The sequence below is a fragment of the Eutrema salsugineum genome, unplaced genomic scaffold, assembly GCF_000478725.1.
Source record: "Eutrema salsugineum unplaced genomic scaffold, Eutsalg1_0 scaffold_2, whole genome shotgun sequence".
NCBI lineage: Eukaryota > Viridiplantae > Streptophyta > Magnoliopsida > Brassicales > Brassicaceae > Eutrema > Eutrema salsugineum.
The window spans coordinates 10,070,967-10,092,227 of record NW_006256829.1 but is presented as its reverse complement, the minus strand read 5'-3'; the positions used below and the strand labels follow the sequence as shown (position 1 = coordinate 10,092,227).

At 37.3% G+C, this 21,261-nt stretch overlaps 5 protein-coding genes and 1 pseudogene across 6 annotated transcripts; 4 read left to right on the top strand and 2 right to left on the bottom strand.

Annotated features, from left to right (window-relative positions):
* The first annotated feature begins 1,618 nt into the window (after window positions 1-1,618).
* On the top strand, window positions 1,619-5,193 carry LOC18019185 (LRR receptor-like serine/threonine-protein kinase). The gene is made up of 2 exons (XM_006401325.2): window positions 1,619-4,637; window positions 4,726-5,193. The coding sequence occupies exons 1-2, from the start codon at window positions 1,829-1,831 to the stop codon at window positions 5,190-5,192; spliced, it is 3,276 nt and encodes a 1,091-aa protein (XP_006401388.1). The 5' UTR covers window positions 1,619-1,828; the 3' UTR covers window position 5,193.
* A 2,321-nt stretch (window positions 5,194-7,514) lies between these two features.
* LOC18019184 (uridine kinase-like protein 4) lies at window positions 7,515-11,522 on the bottom strand. Of its 2 annotated transcripts, none has more exons than XM_006401324.2 (15): window positions 11,352-11,522; window positions 10,771-10,934; window positions 10,558-10,649; window positions 10,252-10,321; window positions 9,977-10,089; window positions 9,386-9,482; window positions 9,224-9,303; window positions 8,950-9,144; window positions 8,776-8,859; window positions 8,625-8,685; window positions 8,459-8,519; window positions 8,281-8,374; window positions 8,128-8,200; window positions 7,961-8,043; window positions 7,515-7,859 (listed from the first exon to the last, which is right to left on the bottom strand). In XM_006401324.2, the coding sequence occupies exons 2-15, from the start codon at window positions 10,925-10,927 to the stop codon at window positions 7,710-7,712; spliced, it is 1,410 nt and encodes a 469-aa protein (XP_006401387.1). In that variant the 5' UTR covers window positions 10,928-10,934; window positions 11,352-11,522; the 3' UTR covers window positions 7,515-7,709. The 2 variants fall into 2 exon arrangements, with proteins under 2 accessions (XP_006401387.1, XP_024012160.1); XM_024156392.1 differs by having other exon boundaries at window positions 10,771-10,938; window positions 11,352-11,499.
* A 458-nt stretch (window positions 11,523-11,980) lies between these two features.
* On the top strand, window positions 11,981-12,868 carry LOC112086475 (annotated as a pseudogene).
* Window positions 12,869-13,595: 727 nt separating this feature from the next.
* LOC18019183 (NDR1/HIN1-like protein 10) lies at window positions 13,596-14,978 on the bottom strand. The gene has a single exon (XM_006401323.2). The coding sequence runs from the start codon at window positions 14,847-14,849 to the stop codon at window positions 13,986-13,988; it is 864 nt and encodes a 287-aa protein (XP_006401386.2). The 5' UTR covers window positions 14,850-14,978; the 3' UTR covers window positions 13,596-13,985.
* Window positions 14,979-16,933: 1,955 nt separating this feature from the next.
* LOC18019182 (uncharacterized protein At4g26485) lies at window positions 16,934-17,824 on the top strand. Its single transcript, XM_024155414.1, has 3 exons — window positions 16,934-17,084; window positions 17,253-17,409; window positions 17,527-17,824. Exons 1-3 carry the CDS (start codon window positions 16,934-16,936, stop codon window positions 17,822-17,824), a joined length of 606 nt encoding a protein of 201 aa, XP_024011182.1.
* A 2,030-nt stretch (window positions 17,825-19,854) lies between these two features.
* Window positions 19,855-20,847, top strand: LOC112086474. The gene has a single exon (XM_024155413.1). The coding sequence runs from the start codon at window positions 19,855-19,857 to the stop codon at window positions 20,845-20,847; it is 993 nt and encodes a 330-aa protein (XP_024011181.1).
* Window positions 20,848-21,261: the final 414 nt, after the last annotated feature.

Sequence of the window (21,261 nt, the reverse complement as noted above, 5' to 3'; positions counted from 1 at the left end):
TCAGGTCTTCCGTGCGAAATAACGTACACCGAAAATTACATATTACGAAACCTATATCGTCAATTATGTGTGAATAGTATCACCATTTTTCAGGTACAATCTTCGGTAATTAGAGTACACAGTACTATTCCATAATTAATTACCTGCAGAATAAAACCATGTTGTCGAAATGCTTTCGTTCACTTTACTATATAAATCATGTAATCTGTGTATAAATGCACATGACCTTCTCTCTCTATAAACATGTATTGATACGTATTTAATCTTCTGATGCTACTATGGCATGTGACTTGAAATGTGGTGTTATATCTTAATATATAATCTTCTTGACCTAATGATGCTTGACCCATGATCTTAATTTTAATTTACTTTATCTTTTCCCATTTTCTTTTTGTTTTGTCTAGTTCCCCTTTCTTAAATTTATAATCAGGCATTCTAAATTTTCAATCCAAGAAGTTGGATCTAAACAGCGTCATCTTAATGCTAGTACTAAATTATTAGATCTGTAATTAAAAAGGGTTCAGCTCAGGTGAATGTAAGTCCCATTTAAATATACGGTCTTTACAACCTAAATTTCCTGTTTTTCTGTATTCGTTTTTTCCTTTTCAAAACAATCAATTATCATAAGAGTTTTAACTTATATGTAAAACAATAAAACATCTACAATCTAATTGCTTTTGTTATTAGATATATAGTGTATATAGAATCTCTAAGTTCTTAAGCATGCATATACATGCGTATGAGGATGTGTATTATAAATCTTATGTATAAAATTAGTAAATACTAATATAATAACTGCGAATTAATGAATTGGACCGACAAGATGAGCAGAGATGAACAGTTTTTTAAAAATCAATTAATCTTTCTACATAAATTCCTAGCTTGCATGTGCATTTCACTCTCTTCAAGATTCCATGTTTCAACTTCTAGTAATTTATATTTCATATATATATATATATATATGAAACCTAAAATAGATATCTCCATATTTCTTTCTGTTCATTTAATTTTAATATTTATGAATTTTGTTTTTACCACCATATACCCACTTGGCCACTTCCGACTCTCCCCAACCCCAAAGTACATAAATAACAACATAAAACCAAAAAAAAAATAACAACATTATAATTTTTTCTATGTTAACTGTTAAGCATCAAAATGGTTAATCGTCCTTATGCTTATGCATGACCAGTATTTTGACATCAATCCTCCATATGATCCATGTCCTTGGACCAATTGCTGAGTGGAACTTGGAAACTGAAGCTTAATTGCTAGGAGCGTAATATTAGAGGATAGTTAGTTATATGTAATATGTTGCTGCAAGCTCTCCAAGATGGTTACGTGATTTGCTTGAATCGAAAAGAACTATTATCTCTGTGTAATGTTTCTATGGACAGTTTTTGCTTTGTATTAAACTTTTGGATTTTGATTATTTTAATAAATTATAACAAACAAACAAAAAGAAAACAAATACCATTTATGAAAAATATTATCAACAGAATGCCTCACTCTTTTTTTTTTTTAAACCCTATTTCAGTTTATCTTTATTTGTTGTTTATATAACAAATAAATGGTGGAAAACTAAAGAGAACAAATTAAAATTGGAAAATTAGTCAAGGAAAAAAGGTAGAGCTGCTTTTTGGGATCCAGATCTTCCTTTGCTACTTCTCTCTCTCTCTCCTTCTATGCTCTGTTTTATATATTTCTATAAAACTAAGTAAAACCAAATCCATGGGGTTCTTCGCTTCACAATCCCAACGCACTTATCTCTCTCTCACACTTCTTCTTCTTCTCCCTCTCTTCCTCTTCTTTCTCTTCCTCTCCACCGATGCCACGTAACCCTAGATTCTGCTTCTTCCTCTTCCTTTACTCCTCTGTATTCGTCTTCATCCCCTGTTTCTCCATAAACGAAGAGGGTCAAGCTCTCCTCTCATGGAAATCTCAGTTAAACATCTCCGGAGAGGCTTTAGCTTCCTGGAACACCGCAGGAACAAATCCTTGCAAATGGGTCGGAATCAGATGCAACGCGAGAGGTCAAGTCTCGGATATACAACTCCAAGTCATGGACTTTCAAGGTCCATTACCGGCGACAAGTCTCCGGCAGCTAAAGTCTCTGACTTCACTCAGTTTAACCTCCGTGAATCTCACAGGTTTAATCCCCAAGGAGATCGGAGACTTGTCGGAGCTCGAAGTTCTTGATTTAGCCGATAATTCTCTCTCCGGTGAAATCCCAGTGGAAATCTTCAAGCTCAAGAAACTCAAGACTTTGTCTCTCAACACAAACAACCTCGAAGGTGCGATTCCTTCCGAGTTAGGGAATCTCACTAACCTCGTGGAGCTCACTCTCTTCGACAACAAACTCGCCGGAGAGATTCCCAAGAGTATCGGAGAGCTCAAGAGTCTAGAAATCTTCCGTGCAGGTGGGAACAAGAATCTAAGAGGAGAGCTTCCTTGGGAGATTGGTAATTGCGAGAGTCTTGTGACTTTAGGTCTCGCCGAGACAAGTCTCTCCGGTAAACTCCCGGCGTCGATCGGAAACCTGAAACACGTTCAGACAATAGCTCTGTACACGTCACTCTTGTCTGGTCCAATCCCTGACGAGATTGGAAACTGCACGGAGCTTCAAAACCTCTACCTCTACCAAAACTCAATCTCTGGATCGATTCCGGTGACATTGGGACGTCTCAAGAAGCTTCAAAGCCTTCTCTTGTGGCAGAACAACCTCGTCGGTAAAATCCCGTCCGAGCTCGGAAACTGTCCGGAGCTCTTCCTCATGGATTTGTCTGAAAATATCCTCACCGGAAACATCCCGAGAAGCTTCGGGAACCTTCCGAATCTCCAGGAGCTTCAGCTAAGCGTTAACCAGTTATCTGGAACAATCCCTGAGGAGCTAGCGAATTGCACGAAGCTGACGCATTTAGAAATCGACAACAACCAAATCTCCGGCGAGATTCCTCCGTTGATAGGCAAATTAACAAGCATGACGATGTTCTTCGCCTGGTCGAATCAGTTAACCGGGAAGATCCCGGAGAGTCTCTCTCAATGCAAAGAGCTTCAAGCGATCGATATCTCTTATAACGGTCTCTCTGGTTCGATTCCTAATGGAATCTTCGAGCTACGAAACCTCACGAAGCTTCTTCTTTTATCTAATTACTTGTCTGGATTCATACCACCGGATATTGGGAACTGCACGAATCTTTACCGGCTTCGACTCAACGGAAACAGACTCGCTGGGAATATTCCGGCGGAGATTGGGAATCTGAAAAATCTCAACTTTCTCGATGTAAGCGATAACCGTCTCATCGGTTCCATTCCTCCGGCGATCTCCGGTTGCGAAAGCCTCGAATTTGTCGACCTCCATTCCAACGGTTTAACCGGTTCGTTACCCGGTACGCTTCCGAAGAGCTTGCAGTTCATCGATTTCTCCGATAATTCACTAACCGGTTCTCTGCCATCTGGAATCGGGTCGTTAATCGAGCTCACGAAGCTCAATCTCGCGAAGAACCGTCTCACCGGAGAAATCCCTAGAGAAATCTCGTCTTGTCGGAGTCTTCAGCTTCTCAATCTCGGAGATAATTCCTTCACCGGAGAAATCCCAGACGAGCTAGGTCGAATCCCGTCTCTTGCGATCTCTCTGAATCTGAGCTGCAATTCATTCGCCGGAGAAATCCCGTCGCGATTCTCCAGCCTCGTCAATCTCGGAATCCTCGATATCTCTCACAATAAACTCGCCGGAAACCTAAACGTCTTAGCCGATCTGCAAAACCTCGTCTCACTCAACATCTCCTTCAACGATTTCTCCGGCGAATTACCCAACACCCCGTTTTTCCGGAAACTCCCACTCTCTGTTCTCGCATCCAACAAAGGGCTTTTCATCTCGACCCGACCCGATAACGAGATCCAAACCCGACAACACCGATCCGCCGTGAAATTAACCATGTCGATCCTCGTCGCCGCAAGCGTCGTCCTCGTTCTCATGGCGATTTACACTCTTGTAAAAGCACAACGAGTCGCCGGAAAACAAGAGGAGTTAGATACGTGGGAAGTGACTCTCTATCAGAAACTCGATTTCTCCATCGACGACATCGTCAAAAACCTGACTTCGGCTAACGTGATCGGAACTGGAAGCTCCGGCGTAGTTTACAGAGTAACGATCCCCTCCGGAGAAACTCTAGCCGTGAAGAAGATGTGGTCGAAAGAAGAAACCGGAGCGTTTAACTCTGAGATCAACACTCTCGGATCGATCAGACACCGGAACATAATCCGTCTTTTGGGTTGGTGTTCGAATAAGAATCTGAAACTCTTGTTCTACGACTATCTCCCCAACGGAAGTTTAAGCTCTCTGCTTCACGGCGCCGGCAAAGGAAGAGGAGGAGGAGCTGATTGGGAAGCTCGATACGACGTCGTTTTAGGCGTTGCACACGCCCTCGCTTACCTCCACCACGATTGCCTTCCTCCGATTCTACACGGCGACGTTAAAGCTATGAATGTCTTATTAGGTTCCCGGTTCGAACCTTACTTAGCCGATTTCGGTTTAGCCAAAACCGTCTCCGGTGATGGAAATAACAATGGAGATTCGTCTAAACCGAGCAATAACCGGCCTCCGTTAGCTGGTTCTTACGGTTACATGGCTCCAGGTAAAATTTCATCAAAATTCATATCTCTATGTTATTATTGTCATATTCAAAATTTAGACTTTGTAACGTTTTTTTATAATTTAAACAGAACATGCCTCGATGCAACGTATAACCGAAAAGAGTGATGTGTTTAGTTACGGAGTGGTACTATTGGAGGTGTTAACCGGAAAGCATCCATTGGACCCGGATCTACCGGGAGGTGCACATTTGGTTCAATGGGTGAGAGATCATCTATCGGAGAAAAAGTCTCCGGGAGAGATTCTTGACCCGAGACTCCGTGGACGAGCGGATCCAATAATGCATGAGATGCTCCAAACGTTAGCGGTTGCATTTCTTTGCGTGAGCAACAAGGCAGCAGATAGGCCTATGATGAAAGATATTGTGGCAATGCTTAAAGAGATTAGACAGTCTGACATCGGTCGCTCGGAAACCGATGATATGATCAAAGCCGGAAAATGCGAAAAATGGCAGCCACAGCCGTTGGCTCCGGAGAAAATCATCACTCCTCGAGATTCATCTAATTGTTCGTTTGCGTTTTCTGATGAATCCGTATAAAGAAAGAAAATTATAGTAACTACAATTAGGGTGATGACATTTTATAAAGGGATGTGAATATTTGTTATCAGTGATTTGTTAGAATCAGAAAGAAAGACTCTTTAGCTTATTCTTATTTTCTTTTGGTTTGAGGGTTTTAATTTTACTTTCTTGCAAACGAGTTGGAGAATGTAATGTACAATAATAATTGCAATAGATTGAAGTGTTTTTTGGTTTTTAATATCAAAACAAAAGACAAAATAATTGGAGATATTGGACGAGTAGAATAAGGATAAACTTAGTTGGGTTAATTCAGCTAAACCAAAAATTCATAAATCCATGAATTAGTCGTATTCAATCTAATTTGTCTGACCATTGCCAAAAAGAATTTGTTGTAAATGCGCGTGCCTTATGCAATATGCATAGATTAGTTTGTACATTGATCCACAATTCTATTATCCAAAAAAGAACATGTTGATTGTTGAGCTATATTATTCATATAGAAGATTAAGGTATTTTGTTGGGTACATTTTGAAAAACTGTAAGGTATAAAATTGGGGAAAAGGAAGGGAGTGTTTGGAGTTACATACAAAGGAAAGATTCGTCTTTCTTTTTAAAAAATCTCTTCAATTATTTAATTGGTTAAGCTTTTGGATGTTTGCTAATTTTGTGAAATTGAGAAGAGAGGCTTTCGGACGTGGGATCACGTGGACCCACGCGCCACCCCATCACATGATCATGTGTTGTCTGAATAACAATGACTTTCCAGCCAACAATCACCATTTTTCTATCATCTGCAAATATAATAAAATACATATATATATATATATATATATAAGATTGAAGATTACTCAGAGGCTCAAATAATTTTTTTAAGCAAACAAATAAATAAATTGTGTGCACACGGTAATAATAGTGCACATGCCTTAACCAAATGTAAGAACGACAGTTGCAGTTTTATATGTGTGTTGTTTCTCTTTGTTGTGTATAGTCATGTGTGTCTATAAAAATTCTTAAGTTCAAGATTTTGATAGTAACTTACAAAAATTATTAAACTAGTCTCACACTGAATTTTGAGAACCCGCAACCATTATATTGCAAGTAATAAAATGTACAAGTTTATATCCAATTTATTTTCATTATAAGTGATGTTTAAAATTTTTGCACACTAAGTAATTACTTATTACTAATTTGCAACCTAAACACAATTTAAACAATGATAACAAGTTGCATAATACAAGTATTCACAAAAACATTTTCTTTTGAAGTAATTGCTTTTGCATAGAATCACAACAACATTACTTAATTTGAAACAACTTTTCTCTCTAAAATATCATTTATTGTGTGAATCAGCAGGAGTATAATTACGTTCTTTGGTAAACTAATGACTATTAGATAAATTAAAATGCAGTTTATAATATAAGATATCATCAGCATTAGAATTTACAACAAAAGAAATGTAGATATGAAAAAAAAAGGTTTTGGAGTTGCAACCGACAAAAGGAACCAAAAGCTAATGATGATTATCCGGAATGTACGGGAACCACTTCATGTTTCGATTCGATGTATGTATTGTGACATACTAACTTAACATTACATCATCTCATTATTTTTTGCCAGTCGAGTTTATTTGCTCATTTGTCTCTTCGATTTGGATTATAGTAATCTAACCCTATGATAACTCTACATCATCTCACCTCAATTCATGTACGCAATAAATTTCTTTCTCCAAAATTTATTTGGTTTGGCTTTAACCGTATATAAGAACCGAATGATTTTTGCTTAATTCGGTTCCTTTTTGTTTTTGGTCGAATTGAAATGTTGATTGATTCTAGTGAGAGCTACAAGCGAGGGAGAAGGAGCGGCGCGTGGGATCCAATTTCGTTGAGCTCGAGTGAGGTATAAGATCGTGGGACCCATTCCGGTGACGGTTATGTTTATGGCGGGAAATACCTCTAATCTAAAATCCAACCATATCCATCCTTTCGTTAACATGATCAAAGAGAATAACTTTGCACTTCTTGCAACAATGTCATTAAGACCATGATCGTTCTAAACGTAAAAACCAACTTTTACATTTTACGTTCACATTTTATATAGCAAACGTTTACATGTACATGCAAAACTTAATATGATAGACTCTAATATCTGTGACCGAGGAGGGATGGATAATCAATCTCGGATCAAGCAGCTTTGGCCAAAAGTATTGAGACAGTATATGTAGTAAAAAACCAGTCCTCTAGTTCAGCCATTCACAAACGCTTTAGCCGCACTGTGTAAATAGAGTTGCATATACATGTAATAAACTCAAATCATGTATTAAAAGGATATGGAGCTATCAAGAGTTTTTAAGGATACATATATATAATAAATATGTATGATACATGAGTTCCAAGTTCTGAGTTCGATCAATAAAACCCTTCACTTGGGGTATTCTTTCAGTAAATCAAAATTTTTCCCAGAGCTTGAGGTTTCCTTTATATGGGAGAAAGCCAGAAGATTTAAAAAATGATTTGGCGGTAAATGTATCACCGATCTCTAATCATCGTCGGTACCAAAATATCGGTCTCCAAACTCACCCATACCGGGAATGACACGGAACTCTTCGTTTAGCCCGTTTTCAATCTCCGATGTCACTATCTTTAATCTTGGAAACTTCTTGCAGACCACATGAACACCTTGAGGTGCCTGGTTAAACCAAAAAGAATGAAAGAAAGAATCTTTAGGGGATCATGAGTAATAACGAGGGTGTGAAAAAAACATGTCAAGGGCCATGCGCTGTTTCTTACGCTTATTAGGTTCAGAAATATGATGTTTCCCTCAGGTACACCTTTGCTTATAAGAAGATTGATGGCTTGAACTGCTGAGTTTCCTGGAAAATGCAAGTTACAAAACTGAATTAACACTGAACCGAGAAGGAAGATAAAGTTTTTATAGGTAAAGAAAGTTTGGGAACCTGTGCCGAGGATAGGATCCAACAAGAGGACGTGCCTTTCCGAGATATCATTAGGCAGTTTTTCATAAACAAGCTGTGCAGGACGGTGTGATTAGAGATCTAAACAACGGATGTAGAAAACTGGGACAGACATAGTTGCTTATTATTTATTACCTGTTGACCGTTGTCGCCTTCCCTGTGAATTAGGATTTTCCCTATTTTGATACCTTTGCAACAAGCTCGCAACGCATTCTCCATGCTCTCACCACTATGATTATATCAGTAAAGTAGATATAAGAACGGAAGTATGTAGAAGTTTATCTTGAATACTTTAGCTAGTAGAACAAAGTACCTCCTAATCACGGAGACACCACATAACCGTTTACAGAAATCCACACCAGAATATACAGATCCTGATACAAGGGACCGGAGATATCTCTTAATAGTGGAATATAACCGCTATACCTCTACATTAATGCTAGTGAATTCCCTAAAAGAAGTGCAAAAAACATGCTTACCGGTTGGAGTGATGACCTGCATTTCAGTAAAAGGCAGATGTCCAAGACCATGCTCTACAACCTACAAAAAACGCAAACTAAATCAGATGACAGAAATGAGACACGTAAAAGGAAAAAAATCCACTAACTGTTCATGAGAATTTAATCCTACCAGCCGAATTAATCGATCAGAATAGAAGACAAAATCATGTTTTGTTGTCTGGGAATCACGTATGAGCGTGTGCATCCCTCGTATCTGAAAGAGAAAAACCAACTTAAGTTCTGTTGGTAGCTAAAAGACGTGATCGTAACCGTGAAGTTTTATAATGAGCTGCTGTATTTTTACCTGAAATGTTGATTGTATAACATATAGATTCGGGTATATTTTACAGAGATCATGCTGACCCAGCTTGGTGCAAATATGTTGCACGATTAAGTCAATAGCTACATGATTATCCCCACCACGAGGAATTATGATATCTGCATACTTCTTCGTTGGAAGAATGAAGTCATCAAATGCAGGCTTCACAAACTTTGAGTACTGCACCAGACGGTTTACTTCAGACACAGACATTTTTTGCCATAACTATTCATATTGTTAAAGAAACTACCGGGCTAACCTGATCGAGTACTGTGCCAATATCTCTATCATTTTGGGAAGTATCTCGTTTTATCCTTCTTGCCAAGCGCACATCAGCATCTGCAGAGAAAAAGAAAGTCAATTTGAAATTTGCTACATTTTCACAAATTTATCCAGAGAAGAGATGTCATGAAAGATTGACCTGTATCCACAAAAATCTTCATGTTCATCAATCCTCGGACTCGTGGATCATGGAATAGAAGTATGCCCTCAAGTAATATTACATCCGAAGGGTTTACCTGCCAAATCATTTTCCAAAAGCAAAGCATCTTTAACAAACATAAGGCATAATATATATCTTGTTATATCTTCAGTTAAATTGCCATTGTATGTATTGCTAACACATAGTCTAAATTTTCATCCAAACAAACTAGCTCCCTTTAAAGCTTACAGTCTAAGTATCCAATAAACACAAGCTTGTACAAAATTTAACTCATTGCTCTTATCAAGTTGTGAATCAAAAACCCAGCTTTGCTAAAGCAAAACTGAAAAATAAGAGCTGCAATTGTCATAAAGTTCTTAGTTCATAATATATATCTTGTTAAATCCTAAACCAGATAGAAGCTAGTGATGACATTAAGGAAAGAACTATCATTACAAGGAGAAACAACGCAAGGAAGTAGGATTTCTCAAGTATTTTCGATATTTCTTGAAATTATTAGCGTCCACTGACAACACGGTTTGAGCCTTCAATTTCTGTCTCATAATGCAATAGTAAGAAGGAAAATGGTACCCTTCTGGAAACAGTGCTTTTATAAGTTTTGAAGTCGTATTTTGGAATATCCACAGCTTGTCCTTGCCTCAATTTCTCCATACAAGACAACAAATGGTCTATATCAAATGCGTCTACAGGAAGACAACAATACAACATTAGAATCAAGAACACAAAAAACTACCCGAGGATGTGAAGACAGAGAAAAGTATCTGTTCTAATGAGTATACTAGTGGCATTACGAATTCACACCAGTTAATTATAGAATATCAGCAACATCCCAAAGATATAATCACCTGGATGGTCAAAGTTGTATTCATGAACTCTCGCAAGTTCTTCTTCAGTCAAACTATGGTAGAACGAATCCTGCCAAATCATTCACTTGTGGATATTAAGTGGAGCAATTTGTGCGTTATCATGACGAACAAAGCATTCTAGAATAAGAATCATACGCTCATACACGAAACAACATTTAAACCATATTCAACTTCCAGCGAATGCGTTTATAACACTTATTGCTGGTTAATTCTGCTGTACTCTACTTACATTACTCCGGAAACACGGCAACACAGAGCTCTGAATCGATGAAACAAAATGTTTACCTGGTTAACAAGTACAACACGCTGATCATGCAATTGCTGAATTATCATATCGCAAACAGAAGTCTTTCCCGATGCTGCGCCTCCAGCAACACCTAGCCAACACAAACTCAAAGAATAAACATCTCGAATCAAGACCATCCGTCAAACTTCTCTTTGCCGATTACTCAGTATAACATTTTTACCAAGCAGAGATATTGGAAAAGCAGAACTGACCTATTACAAAAGGCTGCCTTTGAATGTCTGCTGATGCAGAAGTGGTTTCCTGTAATGAACTCGGTTCCACCCCATTCATGTGACCGTTCATGTGGAAACCAGAATAGTGAACCTTGGAAGAAGCTTCTATCATGTCAACAACTGACTTAGAACCCATCTTGCGTCTACCTACGACAAGAGTTCTTGTTACTTATGGATTCGCTCTCGCACTTAAACAAGCTAAACTGGATTAACACCATCCTCTCAAAACCAAACCTTGATTATTCAGAACCCTTCAACTAAATTGCCATAGTATCCATTGCTCACACATAGTCTAAACTTCATATACAAAACAAGCTAAATCTCTTAAAAAACATACAATCTAATAGATCCAATAAAGACAAGCTTCTACAAAATGAACTCATTGCTGCAATTATCATTAGTAAGAGCTGCAAACTATTATTAGCTTCTTAGTTCATAGATCAGCCAATGCAAAACTACCCAGATCACCTAAACCCACTAAATCAATAGCCGCATGTGCAAAATTGAAAATTAAGAACAGATTCAGATTCCGATGTTGAAAACTGAGATTCGATGTTTACCAGATTCAGCACGAGCTGAAAGGATCTCTGCAAACGTCAAGAGTATAAAAAAGGAAGTATACTTGATCTGGAATAAATCAAGACAAAAAGGAAAGGGACAGAATTTAATTTTGATTAAACAATAGACCTAACTTGTAATTTAATTATCGGGAAAAACAATAAGCTGGATTCGGACCCCCGATTCAGTGTTATTCATTCATTTAAGTGGAGAGCGAAGGTGAAAAAAACGAAGACGAAGCTTGAATCATTTATTTGTGAAAAGAGCCGTATACTTTGTAAAGGATCAGAAACAACCCCATCTATCACTGGTTGGTTTGAATCTTGGTGGAGTTTCTCAATCGTTAATTCACCAATCACCAGTTCACCACTATGATTGGGCTCTCTCAGCAACTCCGGTTTAATTGATTAAAGTGTTTAGAATATCAATACCGGTTAATCAAGTACCGCTACGACGTCGTTCCTCGTCATCGTCGTCGTCTCTCTCTTTGAATGAAAGCTTCATGTTGAATGATGGCAACGATATCTTCCTCTTGCTACACTTCATCGAATCATCGATTCCTTTATTATCATTTAAGGAATTTGATTTACGTTCAATATCCGGAGAAAATCCTAACTTTTTCGTCGTTTAATCCACCGGAAGCTCTCTCATTTCTTCGCACCATCATCACCTTCAAGGCAAGTACGCGAAAAGTGTGAAACCGCTTGATTCTCAATTTAATTCAAGTAGAATTATTTGGGCTTTTCTAGATGAGGAACGTAATTTTGTGTACAATGCTGATTCCGATCGATTCAGTACTCACCAAAGGATTAGCTGCTCTTCTAGTTCTAGGTTTATGTGAAAGTCGGAGATTTTGCGAGTTTTTTCGCGGTTCTGTTTGGTTTTCAGCAGAGCCTGACCCTATCTCGAAACAATGGGTTCCTTAACAGGCTAAAAATGATGCAGAAGAAGGCCTTGAAGCTTCATTGGAAGCTGAGATGAATAAAGATAGCTCTGGTGATACAATTGGTGAAACAAGAGTTCTTAATTCCAGTTCTTGCACCGATGCTGGTGTAAAAGAGGATTTGGGATCAGAGATTGAGAATTCTGAAAATGAATAGGAAGCAGAGGGATCAGGATAAGAGATAGACGGAGCTTGATAGTGTGGAGTTAGAAGTTGAAGATGTTTCGTATCAGGACGAGACATGCTGCTGTTAGGGGTAGTGGTGATGAAGGGGAAACACATTTCAACTTGCGAGTTGTTTCTGATGCTTCCCAAGGCAAAAATTTTGGTGAAGAGAGATAGGTTGATATATGGCATGTTGCAAGAGGAGCTTGAGAGTGGATTACGTGCTCTCTCTATCAAGGCAAAGACTCGATCCGATGTTTGAGGGCGTAGCAAAGGAAAGGAAACAGGTCCAGATTATATTTCTTCAAAGCAGGTCCATACTGTGGTTTATGTTTCTCTAAGATTTTTGTGAAGTCATGTTGGTGATGCAAAAGCATTGCATATGTGAATATCTACAATGATTTTGCTATATTCGCTTGTATCACGTGTACAGCTTGTACATGCTCCCAATTGTCCATCTTCCTAGTTATTGAGATGAGATATAAAAGTATCTGTGGTTGCTAGATGAAGTCTTGAAAAACTATGTTGACCACTGAATGGTATACTAGTTGATTAGTCCTCCAATTATTACATACGTCAAGCGATCAAGGTCAATGTTTTCTGGTATGGTGTCTTGTGTCGAGATGGCTAGGTAGAGTGCGTCAGAAATGAATAGCATGGTGATATAAAAAAGATCCAAGATTGTTACTTCATATGGCTAAGCCGGAATCACGGAAACATCACAGTCATGAACATGAGAGAGTGAGAATTAATACGATGGAATGCAGAGAGAGTAAGAATTTGGTTACTATTTTCTTTTCTTACACAAAATTAAAATGTGAAAGGGTCATTGTTGATCCCTGTTTCAGTCTACCGCTAGACGTTTCATGTTCCTCACGTCCCCAATTTTAAGTCCTTTTCTCTTTTGCTTTTGTCTCAAGATATTTCTGGGACTCTTTATCATACAATCAACTTTACATGTCTGTCCTGGCTAACTTAGCTAGTTGTGCTTTAGCCAATCAATTCTTGCTGAACTTTTCTCTCTGCCACTGAAGCTGCTACTATTGTATTCAATTCTTGAAGTTTCTTGATAAAAAAGTCTTGATTAAGTTAGGATTTGAGATTTAAAAACTCTATTTTGGGTGATGTTAGGAGATGACTGTGCTTTCTTTTCTTTGGATCAAATACTTTTGATTACTTATAACGCTGAAAGGAACCAACATGGGAATCTGTCTGATCCCTCAGTTGTTCTATTGGCTTTAGTCTTTTTTGCTTTTCTTTTTTGAGATTGTGTCTTGTGGATCAAATATGGAATCAGATTTTTGTAATCTTGAAGCAAAATATGAAGGAAACATTTCACTTTGATTCATATAATTACCAAACTTACTAGATCTGTCTTTACAAAATATAGAATAGACTCGGATCTCGGTTCTTGCATAGAGTCCTCAGAATCTTGGTTCGTTTTTACATCTTGTGAGTGGACAAAAGAAGGATATATGCTTGAGGAACACAGATAAAGCTAGACACTTTGAATGATGACTTGTGTTCTTCACCATCTTTTTGTAGTGCAGTTCCGAGAAACTAAATTGCCGGTTGGTGGGCTGCCCAGTTGAAGTTGGCAACTCCCATGCAGCGAATAAGAATAATGTATAATCCCAAAAACAGCTTTCACTCTGAAAAAACTCCTGATTTCGTAGTCTATCTTGTTGGTCATGACCTGTCTTCTGAGCTCCACTATGTGATTTACAGGCAGGAAGACCAAATTCGAGATTAACCGAATCGGTTCTAGCCTAGTCTTGCCGTTTCTTTGCGAAAAGGGCAAGATACCTTGGGTGGCGATTTTCTTGTTGGAGAACCAGAGCTCTACCTGAAGATGCTCAAACCTCACATCTACTTTCTTGTTTGGGTTGGTGAAATTCACCAGCAACAACATATCACCATTGAAGTACTCCGGTGACTCGAAGAGAATTGTGTTGAGCTTGGCATTAGAGATGTCGAAAACAGGGGTTCTTGGTCTGAGGGCGAGAAAGAGAATCAAAGTAGCAATCCCAAAGAATATCAGAAGTACGCTGAAGATAAAACACAACGCTGCACCACACCATATCCATGGATTCGTCCGGCTAGCTCTTAGCTGCAGGAGAATCATTGTATCTTTAAAAGGCTCTGATTTGATACCGTGGTCTAGTTTAGGCGTTTCAGGGCTCTTCTGAGACAAAGGTGATTTGGACACAATCACTTCGGTAAGAGCTACTGGTGTTGTTGGAGTTGGAGTTGAGTGTGTGCTTCTTGGTGTTGTTCTCCATGGTGTGTTGAATGGAGTGAACCATTTGGAAGATGGAGTGTCCCATGGAGGCGTGTCAGGTGGTTGGGACTGCGATTGTGGTGGTGGAGATAGAGGAAGTTGATTGGACATGGTTTTTTTTTTATGTCTAGATGGTTGAAGAAGTAGAAGAGGAAGGAAGAAACTCTTAAGAGTCTCTCTCTTTTGAGTTTCTTGGTGGTGTGAGAACTAAATGTGTGTTTAATTGAAGGAAATTTTGTGAATGAGTAATGGTGTTTGGTTAAATAGAAAAGAGAAAGTGTTTATAACTTTGTTAAAGGAGATTGTGAGTGGGGAAAAGGAGGAGCTTTTGCTTAATGGGATGGGTTTTGTTTTGTAGAGGGGAGAGTGGGACCTTGCGTGTTGTTTTGAGGAATTGGAAAAACAAAACTTGCTGGCTTTTATGTTGAAAAAACTACATGCATTCCCTTCTTTGTATATTGTAATCAAATAATGTATCACTATTTTGTTTTCTCTCCTAGGAGGTTGCTTTTTTGTATATTATTAAACCAACAAAAAAGCAGATTTTATTGAAAAGTGAGTATTAGAGTTTTTTTTCTCCAAATAAAATAGCACTATGTTGATTGAATACAGCTGACTCTAGGGCCTTGGGCATATAATCGTAAGATAATATGAAAAGATACATATAGTCAAAATTGGTGCACTTCTGTGTAAGATTTCATATTTTAGTTTAAAAAAAATAGAGCAACAAAATAGAGGATAATCATATGAAAGAAATTACAATTGATAGACCCGACTTGACACAATAAAATAAGGGTTATGAGTCTCTTTAGTGGAAATATATAAAGATTGGAAATTAGTGAAGATTTAATTTAAATTGCAAACTCTACTTCCTTTTCATTAAAACAAAATTTTTTTTTCTTATCTTAAAATACGTATAAGATATAGAGACTACAATTTACAATTGTTCAATGATAAAAAAGAGATAGACTAATATAATTGTATACTAATGAAACTACATTATGTGAAAAGTATAAGTTTGGATATTTCGAAGAAGAGATCATTTAAGTACTGCAATCAGAATACAAATTTGCTGTTTTGCTGCTTTCAAGTTTCAGTCCAAGTTTTTAACTCCTATATTGTTTTCTTCTTTTCTGGTATTAATTAAGTTCTTTCTCCTTTTTGGTCATGTTTGTGAGATTTTGTGTCGTTAGGTGTAGCTCCGTAAACACTTCATGACTAAGGAAAACCTTTTTTATGTATATAAAAAGTTTCGTAATCCCTTTATTGTCCCTTTCAACAATGATTTCATGCATTTCATGTCGTGTTTCTTTTTAAAAAAATCTAATATAAAGTTGTAAAAGCTGTAATTTATAGTATTCATAGTAACAAAAATAAATCTATATATAGTCATATAACTGAAATTGTAAATCTGTTTGCAATACAACTCTAAAGTATATAGTTTCTTTATATTCATATAATTTTGAGTTTGAAAAAGAAAGATATGTTCAGTCAAATTCGATGTTCAATAATCGCTTAAAACTTGCGTATAGAGACAGATACCAGATACGGTGTACTAGTAAGTTGCCTTTTAGATTCAAACTTTCATATAATAATCCTCTGACAATCTAAACCATAGTTACTTGGTAGTGGAAAAAGTTATTTAAGATTTTTATAATCATTCATTTAAAACAATTGTTTTGCATAACCGGACCAGGAACCGGTTTCCATTTTCTAGTTTTTGGCACAGTATGCACTGATGCACACATTATTTAATATTTATTTAAAAGGCATAGTATATATATGTAAACACTGTGATCTATTCAAGAAGGAGCAAATAGATTCGGTAAAAAAATTTCATAATGTCCTTACTCCTGATGCTAATTCGCATGATTATTCTTTCTTTTTTGGATAACCCACTAATTCGGATGTTGGAAACCAAATCGCAAATACATCTGTGGTATTATTAATAGTTAACGGCGCTGGATTATATATTAACAGAATGAGAATACTAATCAATGCTCGTCAAAAGTAAATAAATACTGACAAAGTTCCAAGAGCCAAATTAACAAAGAGAAAAACTCTTCGATCCATGCATTATGCATACACATCCGTTTATGACTTTTTCAAAAAAAATGTTGCACAAGTCCGTTAATGACTATTAACTCTATATATATATATATGCATGGTGAGAAGAGCGAAAGCATGTAGATGAAATGGAGGTTTCAAACACTATAAACTGTAGTCATTACAATAATAAACAGCAGATTCTTCTGGTCGGGGAAGGAGACTTCTCCTTTTCTTTATGTCTTGCCAAAGCCTTTGGTTCGGCTACTAACATCACCGCAACTTCTCTTGACACTCGAGGTATATACATGCATTATGCATATATGGAATCTATAGAACTCAACAAATATATCATTACAAATTTTAAATGACGATTAGAATATTTTAACCTGCGTTTGAAACAATCATATTTGTTTTTTTTTTTTTTTTTTGACCAAACAATCATACTTGTTTGTAGAGGAGTTAGAGCGGATATGTACAAGGATTCCAAGGATAACGTAGAAGAGTTGGAGAGACGCGGGTGCACCGTGGTCCACGGTGTTAACGTGCACTCCATGAACACAGACTGCCGCATAGTCCGATCGGTTCTATACGATAGAATCATCTTCAATTTTCCTCATGCAGGGTTTCATTTTGGTCGCGAGCATGAGAGCCACACCATCATGTATGTCAAATATATATTTTTTTTTGTAAAAGATATCTTTTGTTGATTACCTTAATGTTTTGGTGTATGAGGACACAGGAAACACCAAGAAGTGGTGAGAGGGTTTATGAGGAGTGCTAGAGAGATGATTAAATCAGACGAGGCTGGCGAAATTCATGTAACTCATAAAACGGCACATCCATTTTCCAATTGGAATATCAGGACACTAGTAGGGGATTTGTATTGTTACAAGGAAGTGGAGTTTTACACGTGGCAATATCCGGGATACTCCAACAAGAGGGGAAGTGGAAGTGATTGTGACTCTAGCTTCCCTGTTGGAAAATCTTCTACTTTCATGTTTAGGAAACACTGGTACTTGTGTTTACCTTGGTATTAAAAAGAGTAGTAATCTGAAACTATTATTTTCTAAAAATTTAGTTTGTTCTTTGGCTGGTCTGTGTGAGTTCATTAATTATCTAAGTTTGTATAAGGGCTAAACACGAAACTGAGGCTAAAGGCTGCTGTATCGTTTTTTTCTTTTTCTGAAATTTCAGTAGAATACCCTTTATCAACAAGCCGTGAGTTTTTAACAGCAGAAATATATAAGCATTTAAATCAACAAACCGTTAGTTTTTCTTTATCCAAATTGATGAGCCTCCTAGTCATCTAAGTATATATGTTCATTTTTGAATATTTAAATTACAAAATGTTAAAATTTGTAATATTTATGAATTTTAGAATGGACATTAAATTTTTATTATATGATGGGATGACTAAAACCAATTTATGTAACTGCATGTACTTACAAAAAATTGAAAGAGAAACTTAAACTTAAAAGATTATGTTACATATACAATATTTACAAAATATGGAATCAGAAAGGTAAATACGTACATACAAAGTTGAGGACAAATCAGCATTACAACCTTTATCCTAAATTGCTAAATAGCGAGTTGAAAACAGGAGAGGGTCTGATTCTTGTCATCAAATTAAATGGTGCATGGATACAGTATTAAATGCTCTTCGAGATACATAAATTGTTCACGCGCCATATCTAGTAGATGAGTCAAATTTACTCATAAATGGTAATAGACAGGCATTGACACTAATAATGGAAACTACTATGTTACAACTTGGCTTAAAACACTATATTTGAATACGCAAGATTAATTAAAGGGAAAAAATTAATGTTCATTAACTCAGAATTCAGAAGGGTAGATGAATGGGTAAAACAAATCAATACATGTTATAAATAAATGGACTTCTAATAACCGGCCCATTAACCATCAGGTTAATGTCTTATAGCCCATTAGGGTTTCTGATACATTAGTTATGTAATGTATATATACACTGCTTATGAAAACAATAAGAAAAGAGTTTTTCCCTTAATACGTTATCAGCACGAAGCTCAACTTCAAACAATCATATCTCTCAAAATACAAGGAGTTAGAAGGCGATCTACATATCATTTTGAAGCCCTGGAAGAGAAGAATCTAGTGGTGAAAACCGCTCTTCAATCCGACATCAGACGCGCCCTCAAGACTCAAAACAATCGGCGCTGTCCCACCTTAGCGGGTGATTCTTTCCAAGCGGTGGTTCCTCCATTGTAGCAGCTGTTCGTCCTCCCTTCTGGCCATCATTCTCAGAAGTTTCCAGTAGATATCTGTGGTCTTTAGCTCCCAGATCATAAGCCGGTCAGAAATCCATTTGGCGAAAAGCATCATCTAAACCAAACACTAAAATTCCTTGCAACCGAAACCTAAATCTTTGCAAAACCCTAGATCTAAAATCGTTTTGGTTTGTCTATCGTTAAACCGAGATCGATCGGTTTAAATCCTAAACCGATCGGTTATTTATCTTAGATCCGATCCTTGAAAACCCTAAAACCGGTCCATGCAAGCTCCTAAATCCTAAACCAATCGACCCCTTAAACTCTAAACCAATCGATCCACCTAAACCGTTTATAAACCGATAAATTCTAATCCTAAATCGATAGGGTTTAAGTTTAAACCGATCGGTTTTTCCTAATAAAAATTAAACCCTAGCAAATCCGTTTAGTTTAATCCCTTAACCGATTAATAACCCTAATAACCGGTTTCCAAAATTAAATCTAATTTAACCGGTTTTGTTGTTTAATCGATCAATCCGATCGGTTTAAGCTTAATCGGTTAATTTCAAATTAGTTTCCAAAATCAATTTAAAAAAAAAAAAAAAAAAACCAATGTTTATCTATTAGAGCTAAATTTGGAAACACTAGTAAACCGACTAGGTTATAAACCCTAAGGTTCGATTTTAGAGTTCCCTTATATAGCAAGTTTCCTAAAATAGCAAGTTTCCTGAAATGGAAAGTTTTCCCAAGAATACCTTAAATCCCTTATTCCAATGATCATAGTCTTATACTATTGATTATTTAATATAAATTATTATATGTTTCAGATATCAAACATTCAGAAGGTCGAATATGAGGCACTCACTGTCTCCGGAGATAACTACCTCAAATGGGCCCTTGACACCAAGATCTACCTCAACTCAAAAAGTCTGGGTGAATGCATCAAAGATCCCAACACCGCGACTCAAACAGAACGGTACTCGGCGATATTTATTATCCGCCATCACCTCGCTGAGTCTCTCAAGCAACAATACCTCAATCTTGAGGATCCACTCGAACTTTGGTTGGCACTGAAAAAGCGATATGACCATCAGAAAACGGTCATACTGCCCCAAGCCAAGTTCGACTGGAAGAACCTACGGTTCGAAGATTTCAAATCCGTCGAAGAATTCAATTCCGAACTCTTTCGGATAGTTGCACTCATAAAACTATGTGGCGAGGAGGTCACTGATAAGGATATGCTAGAGAAAACATTCTCTACTTTTGGCACTCCCAATGTTGTTTTCCAACAACAATACCGTGCCATGAATCATAGCACCTATGAGGATTTGATATCTTGCTTACTGCTTGCTGAGAAGAACAATCAGCTTCTGTTGAGGAACAGTGCCATGCGGCCTCCAGGATCAGCCCCATTGCCAGAAGGAACCAGAAAAGAGTCCAACTTCGTCCAACGTAACAGATCCTCAGATCGTGGACGTGGACGTGGAAATGGACATGGACTGCGCGGCAGAGGACGCGGTAGACCGAACCAAGATAACCGACCTAACCTCAGTTTTGGTCGGGGTAAGGGTCGTGGTATCAACAAACCGACCCAAAGAGGCAGTTCATCTAGACCAACTCCTTGCTCAAGATGCGGAATGACTAATCATTGGGTCAAGATCTGCCGTACTCCCAAATATCTTGTTGAGCTCTACCAGAAGTATGGGAAAGATAATCATGAGGCTAACCTGGTTCATCAAGTCAATGAAGATGACTCAAAGGATGATAAGATTGATGGCATGGATTATGAGCTCTCCGACCTCCTTGATTGATCTCAAAAATCTGAATTTGTTTTTCATTACTCCTTAAACTTTTATCTTTTGTTTTTTTGGGATTTATTATCTTTACTTTGGATTTTTAAGACCTTTTGCTTTTACATTTTAATTTATGGAGTAATGTTTTATTTACATCTCATTTTTGCATGTTATTGAATTATAATTCTTGTTTAATAAAGATATGCAAGACAATATGGATATCATTGTGGATAGTGGATCGAGCCACACCATTCTAAAAGATAAGAATTACTTCATAAATTTAGTAATCAAAACCGCAAACATTAGCACTATAGCGGGTAGTTCGAGCCTAATAGAGGGCCATGGCCAAGCTAATGTGCTGTTATCAAATGACACATATCTAGACATCTCTGATGCCTTATACTCACCCAGTTCTAAGAGAAACCTATTGAG